This window comes from Lingula anatina, chromosome 2 (assembly GCF_051362555.1).
Source record: "Lingula anatina isolate TDL-2025a chromosome 2, LinAna3.0, whole genome shotgun sequence".
NCBI classification, from domain to species: Eukaryota; Metazoa; Brachiopoda; class Lingulata; order Lingulida; family Lingulidae; genus Lingula; species Lingula anatina.
Genome location: NC_141768.1, coordinates 15,381,647 through 15,402,774, shown reverse-complemented (window position 1 = coordinate 15,402,774; position 21,128 = coordinate 15,381,647). Strand labels below are relative to the sequence as shown.

The 21,128-nt window shown below is 35.6% G+C and overlaps 1 protein-coding gene across 4 annotated transcripts in view; it reads right to left on the bottom strand.

The window, feature by feature from the left end:
- Positions 1 to 19,723, bottom strand: part of LOC106157425 (calpain-B-like) — a 49,987-nt gene extending 30,264 nt beyond the window's left edge. For 2 of the 4 annotated variants that reach the window (XM_087003211.1, XM_087003212.1), the window contains exons 1-3: positions 19,600 to 19,722; positions 18,958 to 19,465; positions 9,625 to 9,694 (exon numbers count right to left, since the gene is read on the bottom strand). In XM_087003211.1, coding sequence (XP_086859337.1) covers positions 9,625 to 9,694; positions 18,958 to 19,437 — 550 coding nt within the window. In that variant the 5' untranslated portion in view covers positions 19,438 to 19,465; positions 19,600 to 19,722. Of the gene's footprint in view, positions 1 to 9,624; positions 9,695 to 18,957; positions 19,466 to 19,599 lie in introns of all 4 variants that reach the window. The other 2 variants (XM_087003209.1, XM_087003210.1) reach the window with 2 other exon arrangements.
- Positions 19,724 to 21,128: the final 1,405 nt, after the last annotated feature.

The following is a 21,128-nucleotide window of genomic DNA, read 5'->3' as shown; positions in this document are numbered from 1 at the left end:
ACAAACTGCAATGATATGAGTTTATTTCCGTTTTTGACACTTTATTACACAATACACGTTAACAAGTTTACCATCATTTTTACATAATCAACTAATAATGTTGCAAAGATGCAGGAAATGCCAAACAAACACTTTTACTTATCTTATTAGTTCAATAATGAAACTGTTTACATGCCTAAGAATTGAATCTGAGGAAATGTGAAAAAACTGCATTTCTTTAAAGGACAACTCAGTGGGTTAGATTAATGTATAGAAGCAGTTTCTATGTAAGTTCAGGTTCAGATTTGTGTTTTGGGAGATTGTTTATTATTATATGAATAAGTCTGGGTCACAAAAGTCCTGTTAAGACAACTAGAATAAAGAATTAGAAAACGAAAACTATTTATCATGATTTCGGAGCACAGCCAGAAGTACTTCCGGCTCAAGGTCATGACCTCGATTTTCCCACGCTTACGACCAATCACAGCAGGCTTCAGTCAGAATGAGATAGACGTCACGACTACACAGCGAAACTTGTCAGACATGTAAGTGCCGCCTGTCCATCTTTTCGGTACATGTACCGATCAAAAACAGAAAACGTAAAGCCCAAAACGCTCTTATACACGTAACCAACTTTGTATGAGCACAAATATTGTCATTTATTGTGAACAGGATAATATGATAATCAGACACACTTGAGACCTGTGAAGCGCATACTCACGTGTCGAGGAGTAGTTTCGCCATTGCCTCGTATGTGAGTCCTAACTCAGCTTTAAGTGTCCTCCACCGCCCCACCTCCCTCCCAACATACACAGTCTGAGTGCTTCTTCGTCTGTCTCTAATTTTCTTTCGTATCTTTCGAACTGGAGTGGCTATTTTCTTTCGCCCCCTTTTGTCGCTCTCCTGTTCAGACTTGACGCGCGTCTGAGCCATGTTTGCTGTTTTGGCGCCAAATAGTAACATCCGGGTCTCAGCCGTAGTACTTCTTTCATAGTAAACCGCGAGACTTAGCGAGAAATTGCGCGTTCTGAAGCCGTACTGTGAGGTGGTAGCTGAGTATTTAAGGCGAGTCGTCTTTTATTATTTAATGGAACTTAAAAACGGTATTAGGTAGCTTCATTTTCTGAACGGTTTTGGATAGGATATACCTTGGTCATTATGGGGAAATTGGTGAGTTTTCCAGGAAAATTCATTTTCGTGCTATTTTAAGGGTTTAACGCGCTGAGACTGTCTTTAAAATAATGGCCCGATTATGCTGATTTTTGAACTCAACCTGCGTTTTAGCAGGAATGACCACTCCTGTAAGTTTAATGACAATTGGCCTATCTGTTTTTCTTATATTGTGTTAACATTGTTGCATATATGCTGAAAAGTGAAAAAAAAAAGCATAACTACTAAAATAGTGGACCGATCCTGCCGATTTTCGAACTTGACCTGCGTTATAGTAAGATAGATTACTCCTGTGAGTTTCATGACAAAAAGCCTATCAGTTTTCCTTGAAATGTGTTTACAGTGTTGCATATATGCTGAAAAGTAAAAAAACAGCATAACTTCTACAATAATGGCCCGATTATGCTGATTTTCGAACTTGACCTGCATTTTATGAATATTCAGCAGCTCTGTAAATATACAGCCAAAAAGTAAAACTTTCTTCCACTTATCGTGTTTACAATGAAAGTGCACGGCGCCGGCGACAGCGACAGTGATGGCAACGACGGCGATGACAGACGCAGGTGATGGCAATATGTACAGACACATCTGTACATATTAACTGTACTGTTTGAGAACAGTAAGTGACATGGTTTTTCTTAAATGGTCATCATGGGAGCAGTGCCCAAAATAGGTTTTTTTCAAATTTTGATGCAATATTACATAATGTTTGACAGCATAATGACCATCAATTTTAATAATAAAATATTAGTATTATGGATATTCAGAAAATGTGACTAGCAAAGGTCTTCAGGCCCATGGAACTTCAAAGTCACACCTTAAAAATGCCAAAATGTAAACAAGACTGCACTGTTCTGAAATGGGTTTATTTCCTGTTTTAACACTTTTTTAACATAAAATTAATAGGATACTGCCATTTTTTATATGATCAACTAAGAAAATTGATGAGATGTGAAAAATATCAATAGAACAGTGTTAAATGTCCAATTTCTTCCATTCTGAGATTCTGAACATAGTGAATGATTGAATCTGACAAACTGCAATGATATGAGTTTATTTCCATTTTTGACACTTTATTACACAATACACGATAACAAGTTTACCATCATTTTTACATAATCAACTAACAAGGTTGTAAAGATGAAGGAAATGTCAAACAAACACTTTTATGTATCTTATTAGTTCAATAATGAGAGTGTTAACATGCCTAAGAACTGAATCTGTAGAAATGTGAAACAAGACAGCACTGTTCTGAAATGGGTTTTTTTTCCCATTTTTAACAATTTTTTTACACAAAACAAAATTAACAGTTTACTGCCATTTTTATATGATCAACTAAGAAAATTGATGAGATGGGAAAAATATCAATAGAATAGTGTAAAATGTCCAATTTCTTCCATTCTGAGATTCTGAACATACTGTATTATTGAATATGACAAACTGCAATGATATGAGTTTATTTCCATTTTTGATTCTTTATAACACAATACACGATAACAAGTTTACCATCATTTTTACATAATCAACTAACAATGTTGTAAAGATGCAGGAAATGTTAAACAAACACTTTTATGTATCTTATTAGTTAAATGATAAGACTGTTAACATGCCTAAGAACTGAATCTGAGGAAATGTGAAAAAACAGCATACCTTCTAAAATAATGGCCCGATTATGCTGATTTTCGAACTCAACCTGTGTTTTAGTAAGATTGACCACTCCTGTGAGTTTAATGACAATTGGCCTAACGGTTTTCCTTAAAATGTGTTTACAGGGTTGCAGATATGCTGAAAAGTGAAAAAACAGCATAACATCTAATATAATGGCCCGATCATGCTGATTTTCGAACTTGACCTGCGTTTTATGAATATTCATCAGCTCTGTAAATATAAAAGCAAAAAATAAAACTGTGTTCCACTTATCGTGTTTACAAGGAAAGTGCACGGCATCGGCATCGGCATCGCCATCGGCATCGCCATCGGCGACGACGGCGACGACAGACGCAGGTGATGGCAATATGTACAGACACATCTGTGTCTGTACATAAAAAGAATGGGTCTCTAGCATTAACGGTTCCCGAATTAGAGACAGTTTTCAGTTTCGGTATCTTATGGCCGCTACTCTTGTGAAAATGCACCAATTGACCCCAAATTCACGGAGATGAAAGATGACCTGAAGGGTAACACTTTCCAATAATATTATTGGTTAAGTCTGTGTGGTGTCTGAATAACAGGGCAAATAATTTTTTTTTCGTAAAAAAATTCATTTTTTTTTTAAATTTTGGCCCATTTGACCTTGAAAAAAAGGTCAAAAGTCAAATCCAAGGGCATATTTGAAATCTACACATATGACTTTTGGAAAGCCGTCTGTAGAAATTTTTCCCATAATTCCTTCCGTAGGGTAGATAATTAGCATTTAATTTTGCCATTTTTAGACAAGGGTGCATTGCAATGAGTGCCACACCTGGACCCCAAAACCGACAAAGCCCAAATTTTATGTGGAACGAGTTGAGATTATAGGTGACCTAAATCCAAGAGATGGGTATGGGGGCCCTTACCGTCTAGGAGAAGAAGCGGTAATGGTAGCCGTCCGGCGGAGCCGGCAGAACGATCCGGACGGGACTAAAACCATGTGTACCGCCAGCGCTAACGCTGGTGGTACAATAATATAAGCAAAGTGTCACACAAATATTAACATATCAATTTCGAAAGTATTTCGATACCACCAGTGAAAAACACACAATGTGTAAACCTTCTAACTAGCTGACAGTCTTGACTATTTGTACATAAAAAATAATCGGCATATCCTTTAAAAAAGAAAGATGAGCCACATAGCAAACTGTTTTCCCTCGAAGACGCTGAATATGCCCGTTGATGAAGCTTGGCACTAATACTAAAGGCACAATCAACCCTGTTCACTTGTCAGAATTTTTCTCAATTTTCACATGCTCAGTTATGTTAGTGATATTTGGCATATTATAACAATTGCTTATTCAATTTGCAGATTCCAAAGACTGCCAAAGCAGAGGCATGCACAAGACCAGAGAATCAATCCCACCTTACACCCAATATCTGCATAACATCTGCACCAATGACTAGAACCTCTATCTCCAGCTTTACCAAAGCAGACATCTGCAGATTACAAAATACAAAGGATTCCCAAGCCTAAGCATGGCAAATTGGTTTTACTATATCCAGGGTAACAAACTTAAACCCCGTTCACACTACGCTCAGTTATCCGGATAAGTTGCGAATTAGGTCACAATTCGAATAAATGCAGTAGTGTGAACGCAAGAGGATTTTGAAAATGCGCATTTTCAAAATCCTGCAAGCGAGGTGGATTTCTAAGCGCGATCCGGATAACTTACCGGAATCGACACCTGTACAGATCTTACTGCGCATGTGTGCAGATAAGTGCGGGTATCTATGAACGCTGGTTTAATACTTTAGCGATTGCACCAAACGTATTTGGAGGTCACCACTCACTACAACATGAGGAAACAAACTTATTTTGCCACCTTATACTTCTCAAGAATGCTGGAATGTCTTTTGAGTTGCATTTGTCGTCACAAATTTTTGTTGATATTTTAAGATTTCCTGTGCGGCGCATGCGCGAGTGTTCAAAACAGGAAGTTAAACCTGAAATTTTCAACGTAGGATTCGGATTCGCTTAGCGAGTGTGAACGCAATACCGAATCGGATTCCTTACGAAAAATCCGAATTATAGAAATGCGCATTTTGGCAACTGTAGTGTGAACGGGGTATTAAAGAGTAACTCCATGGGATTTTCCCCCCAAAATGGATATTACCAAGGAAATAAGGAATTTTCTCATACTCACAAATCATTCATCTATCCCTCTCTGTATTTGGATTCAACCCTTAATTATTAAATTTATTTATAAGGCTGATTTAGTTTGACAGGCCAGTCAAAATAGCCAGCAATAGTCTTCCTATATATTCTCCTATGTAAATATCAACATCAAGTACGCTCCAGAAAATATTAAATCATTTATAAGGAGTATATAAGGTTTTATAAGAAGCTGTGGATTGCAAAAAATAGAATTCGGGGGATTTTCAAACCCAAGGAGTGTACCTTTAACCAAATAATGGTGGTACGACAGAAACGCAAACACTAAAAGGCCAACAAGTGTGCAAGACAACAGCCTTCCTGTTTCTAGTTATCTAAGTTAAAAGGTCATAGTACAGAAAAAGATGCTATAAAAGAAAGCTAGAAAAACAAATGGGAAAAATTTTTTTAAAAATTCTGATCGAGCACATTTTCATATCATGCAGTCTGTATGAAGTCTGTGGCTTCCACAAGTTGAAAGTAAAACAACAGCTCAGTTTTTAAGCTTTTGCTAGCACAAGAGCTAACAGGTCAATTTCAATGGCACAAAAAACCCTGGTAATGGCTAAGTATACACGTACATACACAACAGCATCTGTACATAAATTGAGCTCTTATCGTAATAATTTATGCAGAACTGACCCTGGGCTAAAATAAACTATCATGATGTGATTACTCAGGACTTGACCTGGGCTAAATATATCAAGAATATATTCATGACAGTATTGTATATATATATTGATATTGGAAACTATACAGAATATATTTACATTAAACACAAAATGTTAACCCCATTTTATTTACAAACAAACAACAAGGGTGGTATGGGCAGGGTCTTTTCAGAAGTCACATAAATTATCCAGCTCACCATGTGATCATCCACACACATGGTTTTAATACTTCAAGGTACTATTAGTAGAATTTTTTTGCTGGACCCATTCTTTTCAAATTGCATATCTCAAGGGCGTGTTACGCCCATTTCAAGTCTTGAAATCCCTCAAATATAACATTTTTATATACAGTGCAAAATGTATGCTCAATATTTTACACTGCCTTTCCCCTTTTCTACATATCCTAGATCTGCACCTGTTAACCTATTAACCTATACCCATGGTGAAGAAAAAATATGGCAGATCAATTAACATCCATCCATCTGTAAAGTACTCATTTTGAAAGTGGCATACACATGCAGTTATATTTGCTTCAATATAAACAAATTGATTGTCTACTATCTGCAATTAGTACTGGCCATGAGGTATACACCAGCGACAGTACAGGGAAATAAAAGCTTGTGCACTAACACGTACTAGAGTGATTCATTAAAACAGACAATTTCCAGCACAACAATTATGGGATTCATTTCCTTACACATCAATGCCATATGATGTTCCCATGGCATACATAGCTGTAAAACAATAAAAAATAATTCACACAAAAAATACCCATTATTCTATAAAAGTGGCGCCAAATTCCAGAAATGCCAGACAGCCATTACATGCAACCTGGCATCAGACCAAATTCTAGCATGACTACAGGGGTGGGTAGAAAGGGACTGGCAAGTTCAATGAAAGTTTAGAATGTCTTTATATGCTTAAAGATGAAGACAATTCAAAGACAATTTCATCATATACACTAGCCCAAATGCACACCTAGCAGGCGACCAGGAGGGCTTAAACAATCTTCATTTCTAAATTCTGAAACCCTGTCCAGCATACTGTTTTTTTAACCTGCTGTGAGATTTCAGACCTAATGTTGCAGCTGCTCTCGGTAAGGGGGGATTTATGGTGACAGTGCTTTTTCTTTCTTTTTTTAAATAAAGCAAATTTTGTGAATGATAACCATTACACGATTAAATATAATTTGTTTAAAACATTTAAATTTCATTGGTTATAAAAAAACATGCAATTTTAACATCATTGATCAAGGTTTTAATATTGTGGTCACAGATATATCACCTAAAATACATGTGCTGGTACTGTGATATGAATGAATGAATGAGGTGAAGCTGATATTGGGCATAAAGGGGAAATATGTGTGTGTGTGTGTGTGTGTGTGTGTGTGTGTGTGTGTGTGTGTGTGTGTGGGTTTGTGTGTGTGCTATTAACATCAATACAACAATTATTTTCCAAATGTAAACTAAGCCAGGTAAGATTAAATCTGTGTCACCCTTGATCATTACTGGTTTAAACAGGCTTGGACCCCATTCAGAATAGGGGACTAACTAGTCCCAGGGTCAAATATGGCTGACCGGCCTGACACACTTGAATATCTCCCAATGGGATATCCATTCAGTGTCTATTAGCAGATAAGATGGCAAGCTTTGTAGTAGGTTGCCATATTTGACCCTCGGACTAGTTAGTCCCCTATTCTGAATGGGGCCTTGCACAGTTATGGTGTATATTGATTAGGTACTTGGATAAATTTTCACCCTAAGCAGAAACTCCTTTAATTTTTATAGTGGGGGAAAGAAACTGTTATCCACAGCATCATGTTTTAATGGGGTGTTGTGGAAAAAATGGCAGATACATCCCTGTCCCCTCTTGCTTCTTTATATCCTAAAAGTTTCTTTAACATAAAAGGGAATTATAATATGAAATAAAATCCAATCACACTTTAATCAACCTTATCACTGAAATGCAATAAAATCTAGTAAACTGACCTTGAAAAATTGGCCAAAGTTTTACAAATGTAAAGCTCACACACACCTACACCTGATGATATATCATTTTTATCAATTACGGTGAAATGCCTGGTGCAACAAATTTGGAGCAATGTCAGATTGTTGACACATCTCTTCCTACTATTCATTGGTACCACAGTAGTAACTAATCTCTTATCACTTCTGATAAGAGAAACCACCTCCACCTACACAAATGATATTATAAAAATGTTGGACCACTTTACTTGTGTGACTTTGAATCTCACTAGAAACTGCAACAGATACTGCATCCCTAGACCCTATGCAGACAAGGATGTGGAATTTCTTTTTGGTCGTGGCAAAAAAAGAAGAAAAAGACAGCTTCCATCTAAAGCAGGGTGCAAATAAAATTCACAACTTAATAAGTTTGTGCAATGAATAAGGCTTTATACTAAATCATGCTTAAATGAAAATTGGACTAAATTGGTAACTGGGTCTGATAAAAAACTTGCATACCTAAACTCAAAGACACTTTACCTTCATTCTGCTGACTTTATCAAACGCATACAAAGGGTTTTTTTTAGTCCTCTCTTTTGCAAACTCTCAAAGTGATTGAGTCATAAAACTGCTACGTATACCTTGTTATCAAGCCTGGATGAATAACATCATTTGTTACCTTATCATAAATAACTATGTAAACCAAGAACTGATCGAAAACACTATATGTCAGCACATAAAAATGCATCTTAGTTGAAATAATTAGATTGAATCTCATCCACTATATTGGTTCATGGAGAATTTCATAATAGGGAACTACCCGCATTTGATTTTTTGCAACAGTGATATTTCTCATCGATACCAAATGATATTTCATGCAAGTTTTCCAAGTTTCATGCCCAAATAATGAGATATTGTGTTGCAATATGTAAATATGCCTGTATGTTCTTCCTGAAAATGAACCTAAATAATATAATATGTTTGAGAGTATTATGATTACTTTTTGTGTATGTATGTATATATTGAGAAATGTTTATATTAAGTCAAAAATAATAATGTTACAAATCAAAAGAACAACAGTTTTTGAAGAAAGTATTTATAAGCTAAATAATGATGCATTACACCTTCAGAAGTTATGCTTATACCATGTAATACAGAATTTAATAGAGTAACTAAAATAGACAGGAAACAACTTAGACTATACTGGAACAGTATCTTTTTGGATTTTAGTAATTTTATGGGTCATATTAAGCCAAAGTGCTTACATTGTGGGGCTGGAGAATGTAGTAAGCAGATTTAAACCAAGATTCATGTCAGGTTTTAAGAGCTTGTTGACAAGAGTGTCTAAAATTTTACATAGCAATGAACAAACTAGCAGCATCAAAATCAGTGCAGAGTATATGGGGACAGTCTTTTAGCCCAGTGTAAGGTGTTCACATCTTAAATAACCACAGGTCAAATTGTTAGTAATTAAAAGATGTTTTAAAAGGAAAGAAAATATAATTCAATTCCAGTCGATCTTTATAAATAAAAAACACTTTGATTTTAAAATATTATAAAAAAAATTGAGGATGCCATCCTATAACCAGTTTGCCCCCTTGGTACATGCCTATGCAACAAAGGTATTATTATTATTATTATTAATATTATTATTATTATATTCAGAGTTTGTTAAATGATAGCAATTTGTGGCACAGGTAAGTACTGCAGGAAAGAGTAGAACACATCCTGACCATATCTTCAAATCTTATCAACTAGGGAAGTTATCACCATACTATAATGGGAGTCAGTTCAGGAAAACATGAAACTATTTCTGAAGAATTCATAATTTAGCTTGTTATTACAGTATTTGCTTATGAGGCAGACACATCAATATTTCCATTTAAATTTTTCATCAGACAATTTAAAGGGCATGTGAAAACAACTGAAGGCTAAAATCCAATGATAGGATTTTTCCAAAGCAAAGGAAAGACATCTCTCTAAAAATATTTCTTACCCAATTCTCCTTGCTGAACATCAAATCTGCTGGCACCCCCTACAAACAGATCAGGGTTGGAACAAAGCTCCTGAAATAGAAAATATGTTTGTTCATTAGTAAATGCAAGGCACTAATACGTAATTAAGATGTATGTTTTGATATATAAAGGTTCCTGGTGCATTAAAAAAATGAGCATTTTCATAGTCATGGAAGGTGATAGACATTAGTATGGAGATTGATAGCGATAACCTTTTAATTTATGGAACCTGAAAGTTCAAACCACACATTCACTAAAATTACATACATACCTATAACAAGTGATCCTAGTTTTAACTATTTTAGGCCCCATTCCCATTGTCACCATGGGTCTACATATACCGACTCAACTCTGTAGGGGCTCTCATTAAGTGCAATCATCTTAAAAGATTAACATGCCTTCTCCTGGTGTTAAGTAGAATACAGAAAAGCTGGTGATTATTCAAGTTTGTTAGAAACAAGAGGAGATGTGTCATTCTTTTTAAGCTGAATTCCCTTAGCGAGAGTCCCCACAACGATGGGTTGATCTATGTACATGGGAGGTGTCTATAGGAACGGGTCTTACAGTGTGGGGTGGGAGGTACAGCCACTGGCCTAACCAACAATTCTATGAAAATATGACTCAGTCTGTGAATTTCATCTTTTTTTATGGTCTGGAGATTTATTGAATTTTTTGGGGGGAGGGGGGATGGGGGGGGCAGACCTCCCTAGCTTGGCAATCACCTGTGGTGATCTCATTAATGGAATTGAGGAAATTTCATACTATGAGGGGGGGAAACAGGTCTATGGATTTACAGAATCTCTAAGAACAATCATGTGTATAAAGTCATAAATCTGTATGTCACATACTGTGCTATAGATCTAGAGAAAGAGAAAATATTCAAAACACACAGTAAGTATTTGTTCAGAAGAGTGGAACCATTCAAGAGACTTAGGGTTTTATCTCTCTCCACATTCAGTATGCAAGATGATTTAGAGAAAGTATTGTCTATACCAACTGTGGATACGCAACATTAAGTCTAAGTGGGAGGATTGATATTCAGGTACTGATAAAGCACCTGTGTAGTAGCAAGATCATGCCAGTGACCACAGGCATGATAAAACTGCTGTCCACCTCCAAATCTGAAAATTGCTCTGTTTATTTCATGTACACTTTCTCAGAAACATTGGCACATAACTTTTCATGTACAGACAAAGCAAGTTTATATTAAAGAACTGTATCCTTTGTGCATGTACCTATATCCATACATAACATTAGGTCATGACTGTGACCCAAGACATTTCTTAAACCAACAATATGTCCTGTAAAATATATTTTGTCAAAGGTTATTATGATAAACAGCACGATAATCAATTCAGTCAGGCTATGTTTCATGCTAATATGCATGTTATCAGTAACTTCTCTTGGCTAGGTTAGCATCCACACCCTTGAAATAAATAACAGAAAGTTGCCCAACTTTCATTTGTTTACTTAATTATTCTCTCCTGATCATGTTTTAAAGATTAATGCATATCAAAGATGCATTACCAAGAATTTTAAGCAAGTGTCTTTTTATTTATTTATTTATTTATTATGTCATTGTGTGTGAGTGTGTGTGGAGGACTAGGTAAAGCACTTGGTCAAAACAGAGATTTGCTACTTTCAACATCAGAGACCACTTTACCCTCATCCTCAATTTTTTCCAATTATGTAACTGAATCCATGCATTTCACATAAAGATAATAATGGATCAGATTTTCTCTAATGCATCACATTTTCTCTAACCCAAGGACATCTACCAAATTTATCTAAACAGCAAAATAGAGCTTGGTAAAAGTACTACATAAGAATATCCTAAAATTTCCTAAAATGACTTCATTCTGATTTTATCAGATTTCATGTAAATTTCTCCATTTTACAATGGAGTATTCACTTCAAAAGCAATAACTTACAAACCATTTCTGTGACAAGGGTTTTTCCAGTGCACTGTCCAGCCGTCAGTTGGAAGGCCAACAGCATCACTCGACGGCCTGTATTTTCAAAGACGACTGGACAGCTTACGGATTTTTTGGAAATATGATGGCTTTAGGCATACTTAGACCCCCTGAATTTTTTAGAAAATTAAAGGTGGTCATTTTGGATGGCTTGTACCACCAATCCTGGGAAAAGCCCTGCTTCATACCCACGGTCCACATACTTGTTAACTTCCAAAGTAATAAAGTGATTAGATAGGAAGATGCACTTGAAACCAACTAACATAACTGGTCAAACTTGAAAGGTATATAAACGGTGAAAACATTGAAAAGCAGGTTAACAGAACATTAAGAACTGACTACTTTCTTATGATCAGATAGATGATTTTATGTAACATTAACTGTGATTTTTAGAATTATAAACACACAAAAACCTCAAAAACAAAGATATAACCCCTCCCCCCTTCAATCATTAACTTCATAATGTTCACCTACATATAAGTTCTTACTATGGATACATTTCTGTAATCATATATCAGAGTATACAACCTAACATTATTATAAGCTAATGATAAATAGCACACAATACGTATTGGTGGAGATTCTTTGTAGGCCATTTATTTGTAGAGGTGCAGCACAATACAAAACTGGGATATTAACAGAATCATAAATATTTTCAATTTTCTTTCCAGAAAAGAAATAATTTCCTAAAAGTTCAAGGAGTTGGAGGCACAATATCTAAGTGTTAGTACTGAGGGCACTTGATCACACATCATGGTTGACCCTTTCTTCTTCCACCACCAGCATATTATGTCGCAACAATCTATTCTAAATCAGGATGTGATTAAATATCTATGATCGTTGGTCTCAATTGCAATGTACTACATAACAGTATCAATAATTGCTCATCCCAGAAAAATTTTGTTCTACATACATGTCCATAAGACAGAAAGTTAACTAATGTTACAACAGATGTGTCTAGATAAAATTCCTGTATCACTGGGCAGGGAGAGTAGATAAGATAAAGCCTGACTAGACTACACAGGCTGTAACTGACAGAAGAAATATTGATTTTTGGTTGCAGCACACTAAATAACCCATACTTAGTTAATATGCGTCCATGCACCAATGAGAAAATTTTGACCTTCACTTACAAAATGGCATATTTGTGGGTCAAAACACGGTAACGGTGCCATGGGTGTCAAATTTTTTTTTGTTTCATTGAAATTTAAAATTTTTACATTTTTGTAGAAAACAAATCAAATTTTCAGATAATGTAAGTTTCATTGATATACTCCCAGTACTTTTTCTGTGAGCCACTGGGAAACAAAAATGAAAAAAAAAATTGTCTCTGACGGGACACATGGTCATATTGGCCTGAGTCAGATATTAGGTTGTTTTTTCAAGTTTTTATCAACCAAATATGTTAAACTAATCAGAAGTAATAGTTTAACATAGAAAACTGCCACATATCACTTATTTTGAGTAAAAAATTATTTAGCACTAGGAGTGGTGTGTCCCGTCAGAGACATTTGACTTCGAAAAGTTTTCATATTTTCCACATCTGGTAGGTTGCATAAATGAAACTTAAAATCCTCTTTTAAATAATGATAAGTAATGATTATAGCTAAAAATTATAAAATTAAAACAATTTACAGTGAATTTATTGCCACATTTTATCATTGTCTCTGAAGGGACATTTTCTGTCTCTGACGGGACATTTTCTGACAGATGTGAAACACAAGGTTTTACATCTTCAATTGAATCATTTTCAAGTGTTCTGGTGTGTTACATTTCTTGTTTTTCTTTGCAACTGATTAACTCATTTAATTCATTAACCATTATTCATTAACCATTACTGATTATTAGCTAGGTTGACTGTCAATGATTAGGTGTTGACATGTGCCGTCAGAGATCATGTCAGAGCACTAGAACTGTGAGCAGGTCATTCTGTTCACTGCATGTGCATGATTTAGAACAGAGTCTGAAGGAGACCTCCAGCTCCAACCATATGTTGTGGTATCTGATGATCTGCACCATAACAAACAGTCTGTCTTCACTTGTAATAAGGCCATTCTCGAAGACCTCTAACACCAGCAATCATTCAGCAAAGTCCATTACTGGTCAGATGGAGCCCAGCCCCCAGTAAATTCAAAAGTTGGTTTTTACTGTCTATACATGGTACTATCATGAAACTGATTTTGGTATGGAAGCGCAGTGGTTCTTTTTATACCACTGCCCATGACAAAGAACCAGTGGATGGGATCGTAGGGGAAATGAAACATCAGGTTTGGAAAGCAGTACTCCAGAGAAAAATGGTTGTAGATACACCTTATCAATTATATTTGGCTGGCAAAGAATTATGCCCCAATGTCAACGTAATGCACCTGTCTGCAGCAGATATTGTAGCAGCTACCGCACCCATCAGCAGTTGCTGGGAAAACTGTCCATCTGTTCCAGGAATTCAACACTTCCAACAGCTTCAGCCCCAGCCCTAGCCCCATGGACATGTTCTTGTGTCAACCAATTCTTTGTACCAGCAACCCTCTTAATATGCTAAACTTATTCATATGACTGGGGACTTTGATTTGCCTGCTCATCCACACTATGACAATGTCGGTCAAGGCACAGCTCAGTCTCACCAGGGAGATTTTGTCATTGCGGAGTTTGCTGCCAGGAAAGGAGTAAAACAATTCTTAGGTTAGGTCACCCATGACACTGAAGATGGCGAAGTGGAAGTCAGTTTCTTACGTACTGAAGGTTCTGGCAAAAGAAACTTTGTGTACCCTGCCACAGAAAACAAAGCATGCCTAGCATAGACACTCGTGGACTTTACTTGTTTCCATCACCTGTTAATGTGACTGGTTGAAAAAATCTCTAAAGTGCAGAAAAGATATGTGTTCTAAGACTAATTGAAAAACAGGATTTATCATGTGAACTATCATGGAAAATATTGATTGATATTGAGAAATAGGAGTAATGGACAGTGGATTATGTGAAAATTATACTGTGCCTTATCGCTGTGTCATGATAATTAATTAATATTCTAAACATATTGCATCTGGTGATTTTTCTAATGTACAGAAATGCTATTTTGCAATAACCATCAAGTAAGATTCATTAGATACAAATGTGTGACTTTTTAAACCTTTTTTCTAAGATTTTTCAATAGTGCCCAAAAGTGTCCCGTCAGAGACGTCCCGTCAGAGACAGTGACTTTTTACACTTAACAGCCCATGCTGCCAAGGAAAGTAAACAAAACTGGCCTGTTTGTGCATTAATTGCTTCCCAAGACTTGTACCTTGCAATATGAATCACAAAAGTCTTGATTAAATGAAATTTCAAAGAGAATTTTGCATTGGAGTTTTAGTAAAAAAATACAGGGGTCAAAAATGTCCCGTCAGAGACAGACCTTTAAGTGATTGTCATTCCCACATTAATTTCAATACAAATTAGCTGCTTGTTTTACATAATCCTTTATGGTCCAGCTAAATAAAAATGTATTTAAAAGTAACCATGTGGATCGTTTACCAACTGTAATTTTTAAAATTGTCTCTAAAATGTCCCGTCAGAGACATTTCAAATACCGTGTTTTGACCCTTGTACATCTTTGCACTGAATCCGATCCAGATCAAAGAACCCATACAGAAAATTATGTAGAATTACAAAACGAACTACTTTCGTAGCAACTGCTTAAAGGTGAAAGCCAATGAAGAAATAGGCATCCAGACTATTTATATTAAATCCAGGCAACAAAAAGCTAAATAAAGGTGTATGTGATTCCAACTTCATCCTTAGTTTCTGGATGTAGGTCAAGCAAAAGTGAAACATCCTGCATTTAATCATAAAATTACTCCCAGATTTTGGCACAGCTTGTTGTAGCGCCACCAATCCCCAGTTCTATATATCAACAGAGCCGATATATATGAGCATTAGATCAGTACTGTCAGGTAAATTTTGCTAGCACCAGATTTGAGCTGCATGCAGTCACTTCATAGCAAGAGACCAACCTTGATACCATTATTGTTATTCAGAGTTATTACCTAACCTATGTTTAGGTTATTGATGAAGCTATTTTTGTTGAATAGTGCAGCATATGTACCAGTCACAACAGTGAATAGTAGAACCCAGGAAGAGTGAACTGCACTCACAAGTGCCACCATTTGTAAACTATTCTGCTCACAATTTCACCTCTGAAGCTACCTGGCTGCCTGTGCAAGTGCAGGTTTCCAGAAAGCTGCAACTACACAGGAATGTACATGTGCCAAGAGCAACATCTAATTTAACAACCCAGTTCACAATCTGCAGGGAAACCCCATGGAAGCTTATGAAATATGTAATGATCATATCAGGTCTGGAAAAGGATGTAATTACACATCTGCCCAGAGGAATAACACTTCTCTGTTTATCAAGATATTATTTCGGGTGGGTGTTGGGCAATCTATGATCTAACTTATCAATGTTTCTTTCCTCAAACAGAACTAAAAAAATAAACTAGGTAAAACAACAACAAGAAATTTTTGGAATACAGGACACTGCTATCTGTAATCTTGATCACAAATGGTGGGAAGGAGTAGCTACGATCTAGCTGATCTTTAACGGAGATAAGCAAACCCAAAGTCAAGACTTCTAACAGAAACAAGCATTATTTACATTGCTCTCTACCTCAGCTTCAATTTCTTGTAGACCATCTTTACACATAGGTATGTTTGGTTCATTTTGAATGTCTTAGCTTCAATAAACCTTCCATTAATTTTTGGGATCAAGAGGCCATCCATAGTAAGGGTGTGAGGTACTTAATGGGTGATTAACTAATGCACTAAAAACAGCTCACTGCAAAACATCACATACGTGTTTCAATACCTGGTCTAACAAGAACTTCTTTTTAAAAATGATACAGAATTTTGCTTCATCACTCCTATGATGCTATCAAGAAAAGTGCCTTCAAAATATTTTTCTATTCTGTTATTAACAAATAAATAAGCATGACTCGATCATTATACTGAAGAAAATTCTATGCTACTCTTTATTAAATAAGTAATGTGAGTCCTATTATGATAAGCAGAATTTTGCTTCAAATACCTAAGATCCTATCATGAAAACTGCTTTTAAAAATATTTTTCTATTTCATTATCAACAACCTAATAAATTGGCCTCAATTATTATACTGTATAAAATTCTATGCTACTTTTGATAACTCTTTATCAAAAACTAATATGAGCTCTATTATGATATTTGGGGGGCTATAAAGAATATAAGTGTGTTTTAAATATGTTGTCTCATGACAACACAATGATTCTTATGCTATTTTTATACTTTAGCCAACATACAGAATTGCTATCCCTCCTACATCTTCCTGTTTAAAAAGAACAATGAAATTTTATATCCTTTCCTTTGAAATGTTAGAACACTTAGGTGTTCTTCATACATGTTCTTGTTGACTTTATTCACATGTTGACTATTTGCTGTATATCTTGTAGTCTTTTATCAGCCATCATGTCTTTCATCTCGCCTTCACATACACCAATTTTTAAGTAACTTCCTGTTAACTTTCAAGGGAGTTCTCAACTTATGGTTTCCTATAAAACATGATTCATTTTAACATCAATGTGTGTCAGAAGGCTTAAGATGCAGCAGTGCTGACAAACTACATCCTTTTCTTTGTGAACACAGATAGAAAATACTTCCAATGCAAATAATGTCCAAATATAAATTAAATACATGCAAACTTCATGAATCATGCCCCTTACTCAAAAAGTATTGAATTGCAATGTAATAGCATCGTGTTTTTTTTCCTGTTTTGGTTCCACTTCAACTATTCTAAGATCAATTTCAACAAACAAATGCCTACTAAATAAGAGTTCATCTTAAACAGATCATTCATTTCTCTAAATCAAATTACTTTTAAATATTTCATTAAAAAACTTCAATTTAATGTCATAAGGTTGCAATGATGTTTATTTGCCATCTCTAGCCACTTAAACCTTCTTTTGCGTGATTTTTGTCATAACAAGCATCTTCTGCATAATCTTGATTTTCAGATAAATCTAAAACTAATGCAACTGAAATGTTTTAAACTGTGCTTGTCAAATTTAACATGACTCAAAGTAATTTTTCAGATCTTGAGTTTTAATTATTTCTAAATTGGGGGCGGAGATGGTGTGGCCAAAAATGAAAGACCATTAATTCAGAGAAAGGAAGTGGACTTTGAGATGGTCCCTTAACAAATACTTCTCTCACATAAAATTTACGAATGTCAGACAAATGTCCCAAGTTCTCAGATTTACAAAAAAAAAGTGAGCATATCTTAAATGAAACATACAATTTGCCAAGGTTTTAACTGATGATATCCGAAATCATTTTTAGGATTTTTAAAGTTCTTCTGAAAGTATAGACAATTCAAAGTATTTACAATTATTTTGCTAGTTAGTTAAGTGTAAATAAACAAGAACTACCAGTATGGCAATGGTCCATTCTGAATAAATCAATTATAAATACTAATTATTTACAAGGGGTCTAAATGGGTGCATTTTCACAGTGCTGGATAGAGTTCCTGGATCCGAGTGGTCTACTGTTCCCAGTTTAGTTATCTTTACTTTTGGGATCCCCCATGAAGTCAGAAGCTTTATGTTCTGAAGACACCAGTGCTGAGAAGTCCAATAAAGCTAAACTTTCTTTCAATATTTTTTTCTGAAGAGGTCAAGTGGTTTCTGTGCAAATATGCATAGTATAGTTTCTATAAGGAATAGTTACACACCAAAGACTGGTCAATATTTAATCTTTCATATTTAAGGCCACAAGATCTGGTAGATTTTTAGCCAGGGTAGAAACTCATGAAATGTACTGATGCAAATGTTAGTGAAAAACGAGGGTTATTTCTCACTGTTTTGACATGTCAAGGCTGTATCTAGGTTGAGCAGATGGGCCTCATCATAACCCACCACCCATCCATCATTTATTTCAAAGATAATGTAGGAAGCTGAGATAGGTCTGCAGCCACCCAGCAGGGAGTGGTATGTCAGTTTTCAACCTCTGGTACATAACAGGGCTTAAATATTGTTCAAGAATTATTTCAACTTAATTTCCATTTTCGATTATCGGATGTTACCTACTTTGTGTAACTCAAATGCAAATAAACCTCAATGTAATTTAAGTTACACAATGGATTATGATATATTTAAAAAAATTATGAAAAAAAACTCAAATAAGTAGACTGCTTAAAAAATGACAACTAATAAATCTCAAATAAATAATTATTAAGGTATTTATAATTTGGAATGATTCACAGAAATCAAAATTATACACCATACAAAAATGTGTAATTTTCTGCCTACTACATTTTACATTAAAAATCTTACTCACATGAGGCCGTTTCCACTGAAAAGGGCGTGGGGGAGCGCGACTGTAGAAAATGGATTGGTTTATGGCTGGAAACTCTGGATCTTCAAACAGCCTCCCTTCTCTCAAACACTGCGCTTTTAATTCTTCGAAATTCTGCACGGTAGTTGCCCCGGTGGGGATGTCAGGCTTGACCACACCCGTGCTCCGAATGCAAGTAGCAGGGGCCTTTGGGCCCGGGGCGGCGGGTTTGTTTCCACCAGGATAACCGCCGCCGTGGTGAACGGGAACAGGACGAGGGCCTGGAGCCGGTCCGCTGTGCTTGAAGCCTGGCATATCTGGAAAACCGAAGTCCTCGAACCCTGGAAAGTCTGGAAAGCGATCTCCAATTCTGAACTGACCGCCTCCTCCGTCGCCTCCAATTGTAATGGTGCGGGTTTCAGTCTTGCCACCAGGCCCGCCGTAGCGATACGTAGTGGTCACTGTGCGATGTCCCGACGACATGATTGATGGGTTAATTAGCTGACCAGCTCTGAAACCATATAAATTATAAGGGCGTTAGTTGAAAATGCAGTCCCGCGCTCTATGTTGTCAAACCAAAGAGCTTTAATGCAAATTTTGATTCAAGATTTATTTATATTGTATTTACCAAGAACATCCGCCTACCTGCTTCTTACCTCTTCCTTACATACACTGACCGATGACAACCGGAAGCAAAATATACAGAAAGTAGGTCGAGCACATTCCAGGTGGGTTACGTAGCTATGTCATTACCCTAAAATGAAGCCAAAAGAGGTGGTTTATCGTGTTATTAGCCATGCACAAGCCTATACGAGGCAAACTGGCGCGTCGGTAATTGGAAAATATAGTCTAATAGTTCGCTGAATAGAGAAAACGTGATTTCGACTCTAAAACAGAATGGCTGGATTTGTAAAAAAAAAAAAAAAATAATAATAATAAATAAATAAAAAATAAAAAAAAATTTTTAAAAATTAAAATTTGATAAGGGTATTGCACATTATGGATAGAAGGCTTTATAACATCTACATATAAGTAGTACTAACAAAATGAGTAACGTGAATGAGTACCTTTAGTTTCGGAAAAAAATATGCTAACAAAAGGCATAGGGGCAACTAATTGGCACAAAACACCATATCAAAATGTTTTTGATATTTTTGCCTTTAGGCATTTTGTCAAATAAAGGTCTACCTTTTTCATAAATTCATAATAACAGAAAAGATTTTCAGATCTCATTATATTCTTTTTCGTTTATTTATTTATTTATTTATTTATTTATTTATTTATTTATTTATTTATTTATTTTTATCTCACAATGATGCATAGCTGTCATATATGTCTATAGAAGCAGTCCTAAATTACTTTTATGAAGTTTAAAATGCTTTGAACAAAGCAAACAAAATTTGCCTTGTTTTTAGAAAATTACAACGCGTATACTCAGATTTTGTTTAGCAGGAAAGTACTTTTGGTGTGCACATATCAAAGTTCAAATCTGATTTCTGCCTTTTTGCTTTAATATATGTATAAGCTGCCCCACCCCCATATTATTATTATTATTATTATTATTATTATTATTATTATTATCATAATATTTTTGAGGCTGCTCAGTTCTTGGAAGCCCCGCCTTTTGATTTGAAGCTCCACCTGAGATACAACCAGCTAAAGCCCTGCATATCATTTGACATTGTGTTAGATGTGAAAACTCGATGCGTTTTTCCTTGCACAGAGAGGTCATTCAGAGAAGATGCGAAATATCATAAATATCATCTTAAATGCGTTTGCATTCTTTTGGAAGCCTAATGGGAAATTGAAGCTTGTAAATTATGTAAAATAACATATGTTTTATAGATATTCTTCATCTTTTATTGGAAGGAAACATCTACACATGACCTAACTCCAAGGTGGAAATATCAATGGAATCATGAGCGTGATTTCAGAGTTAGTTTTCCTGGTAATTTTTCTCATCCTTGTTGTATAACTGAATATTCTTCTCATAACCTGCGCCTTCATTAACCAACATAACGGGTCAAAGCAGCTGATCAAGCATTAAGTTTTGGTTTCAGTCCAGTCTTGGTCACATATTCTGTTGAGAAGACGGAAAAATACTTAGGCCGTTACAACTGGGACGTAAACGAGCTCTAAGAATAACTCCAGGAAATCGATGCTTTGAAACCAAT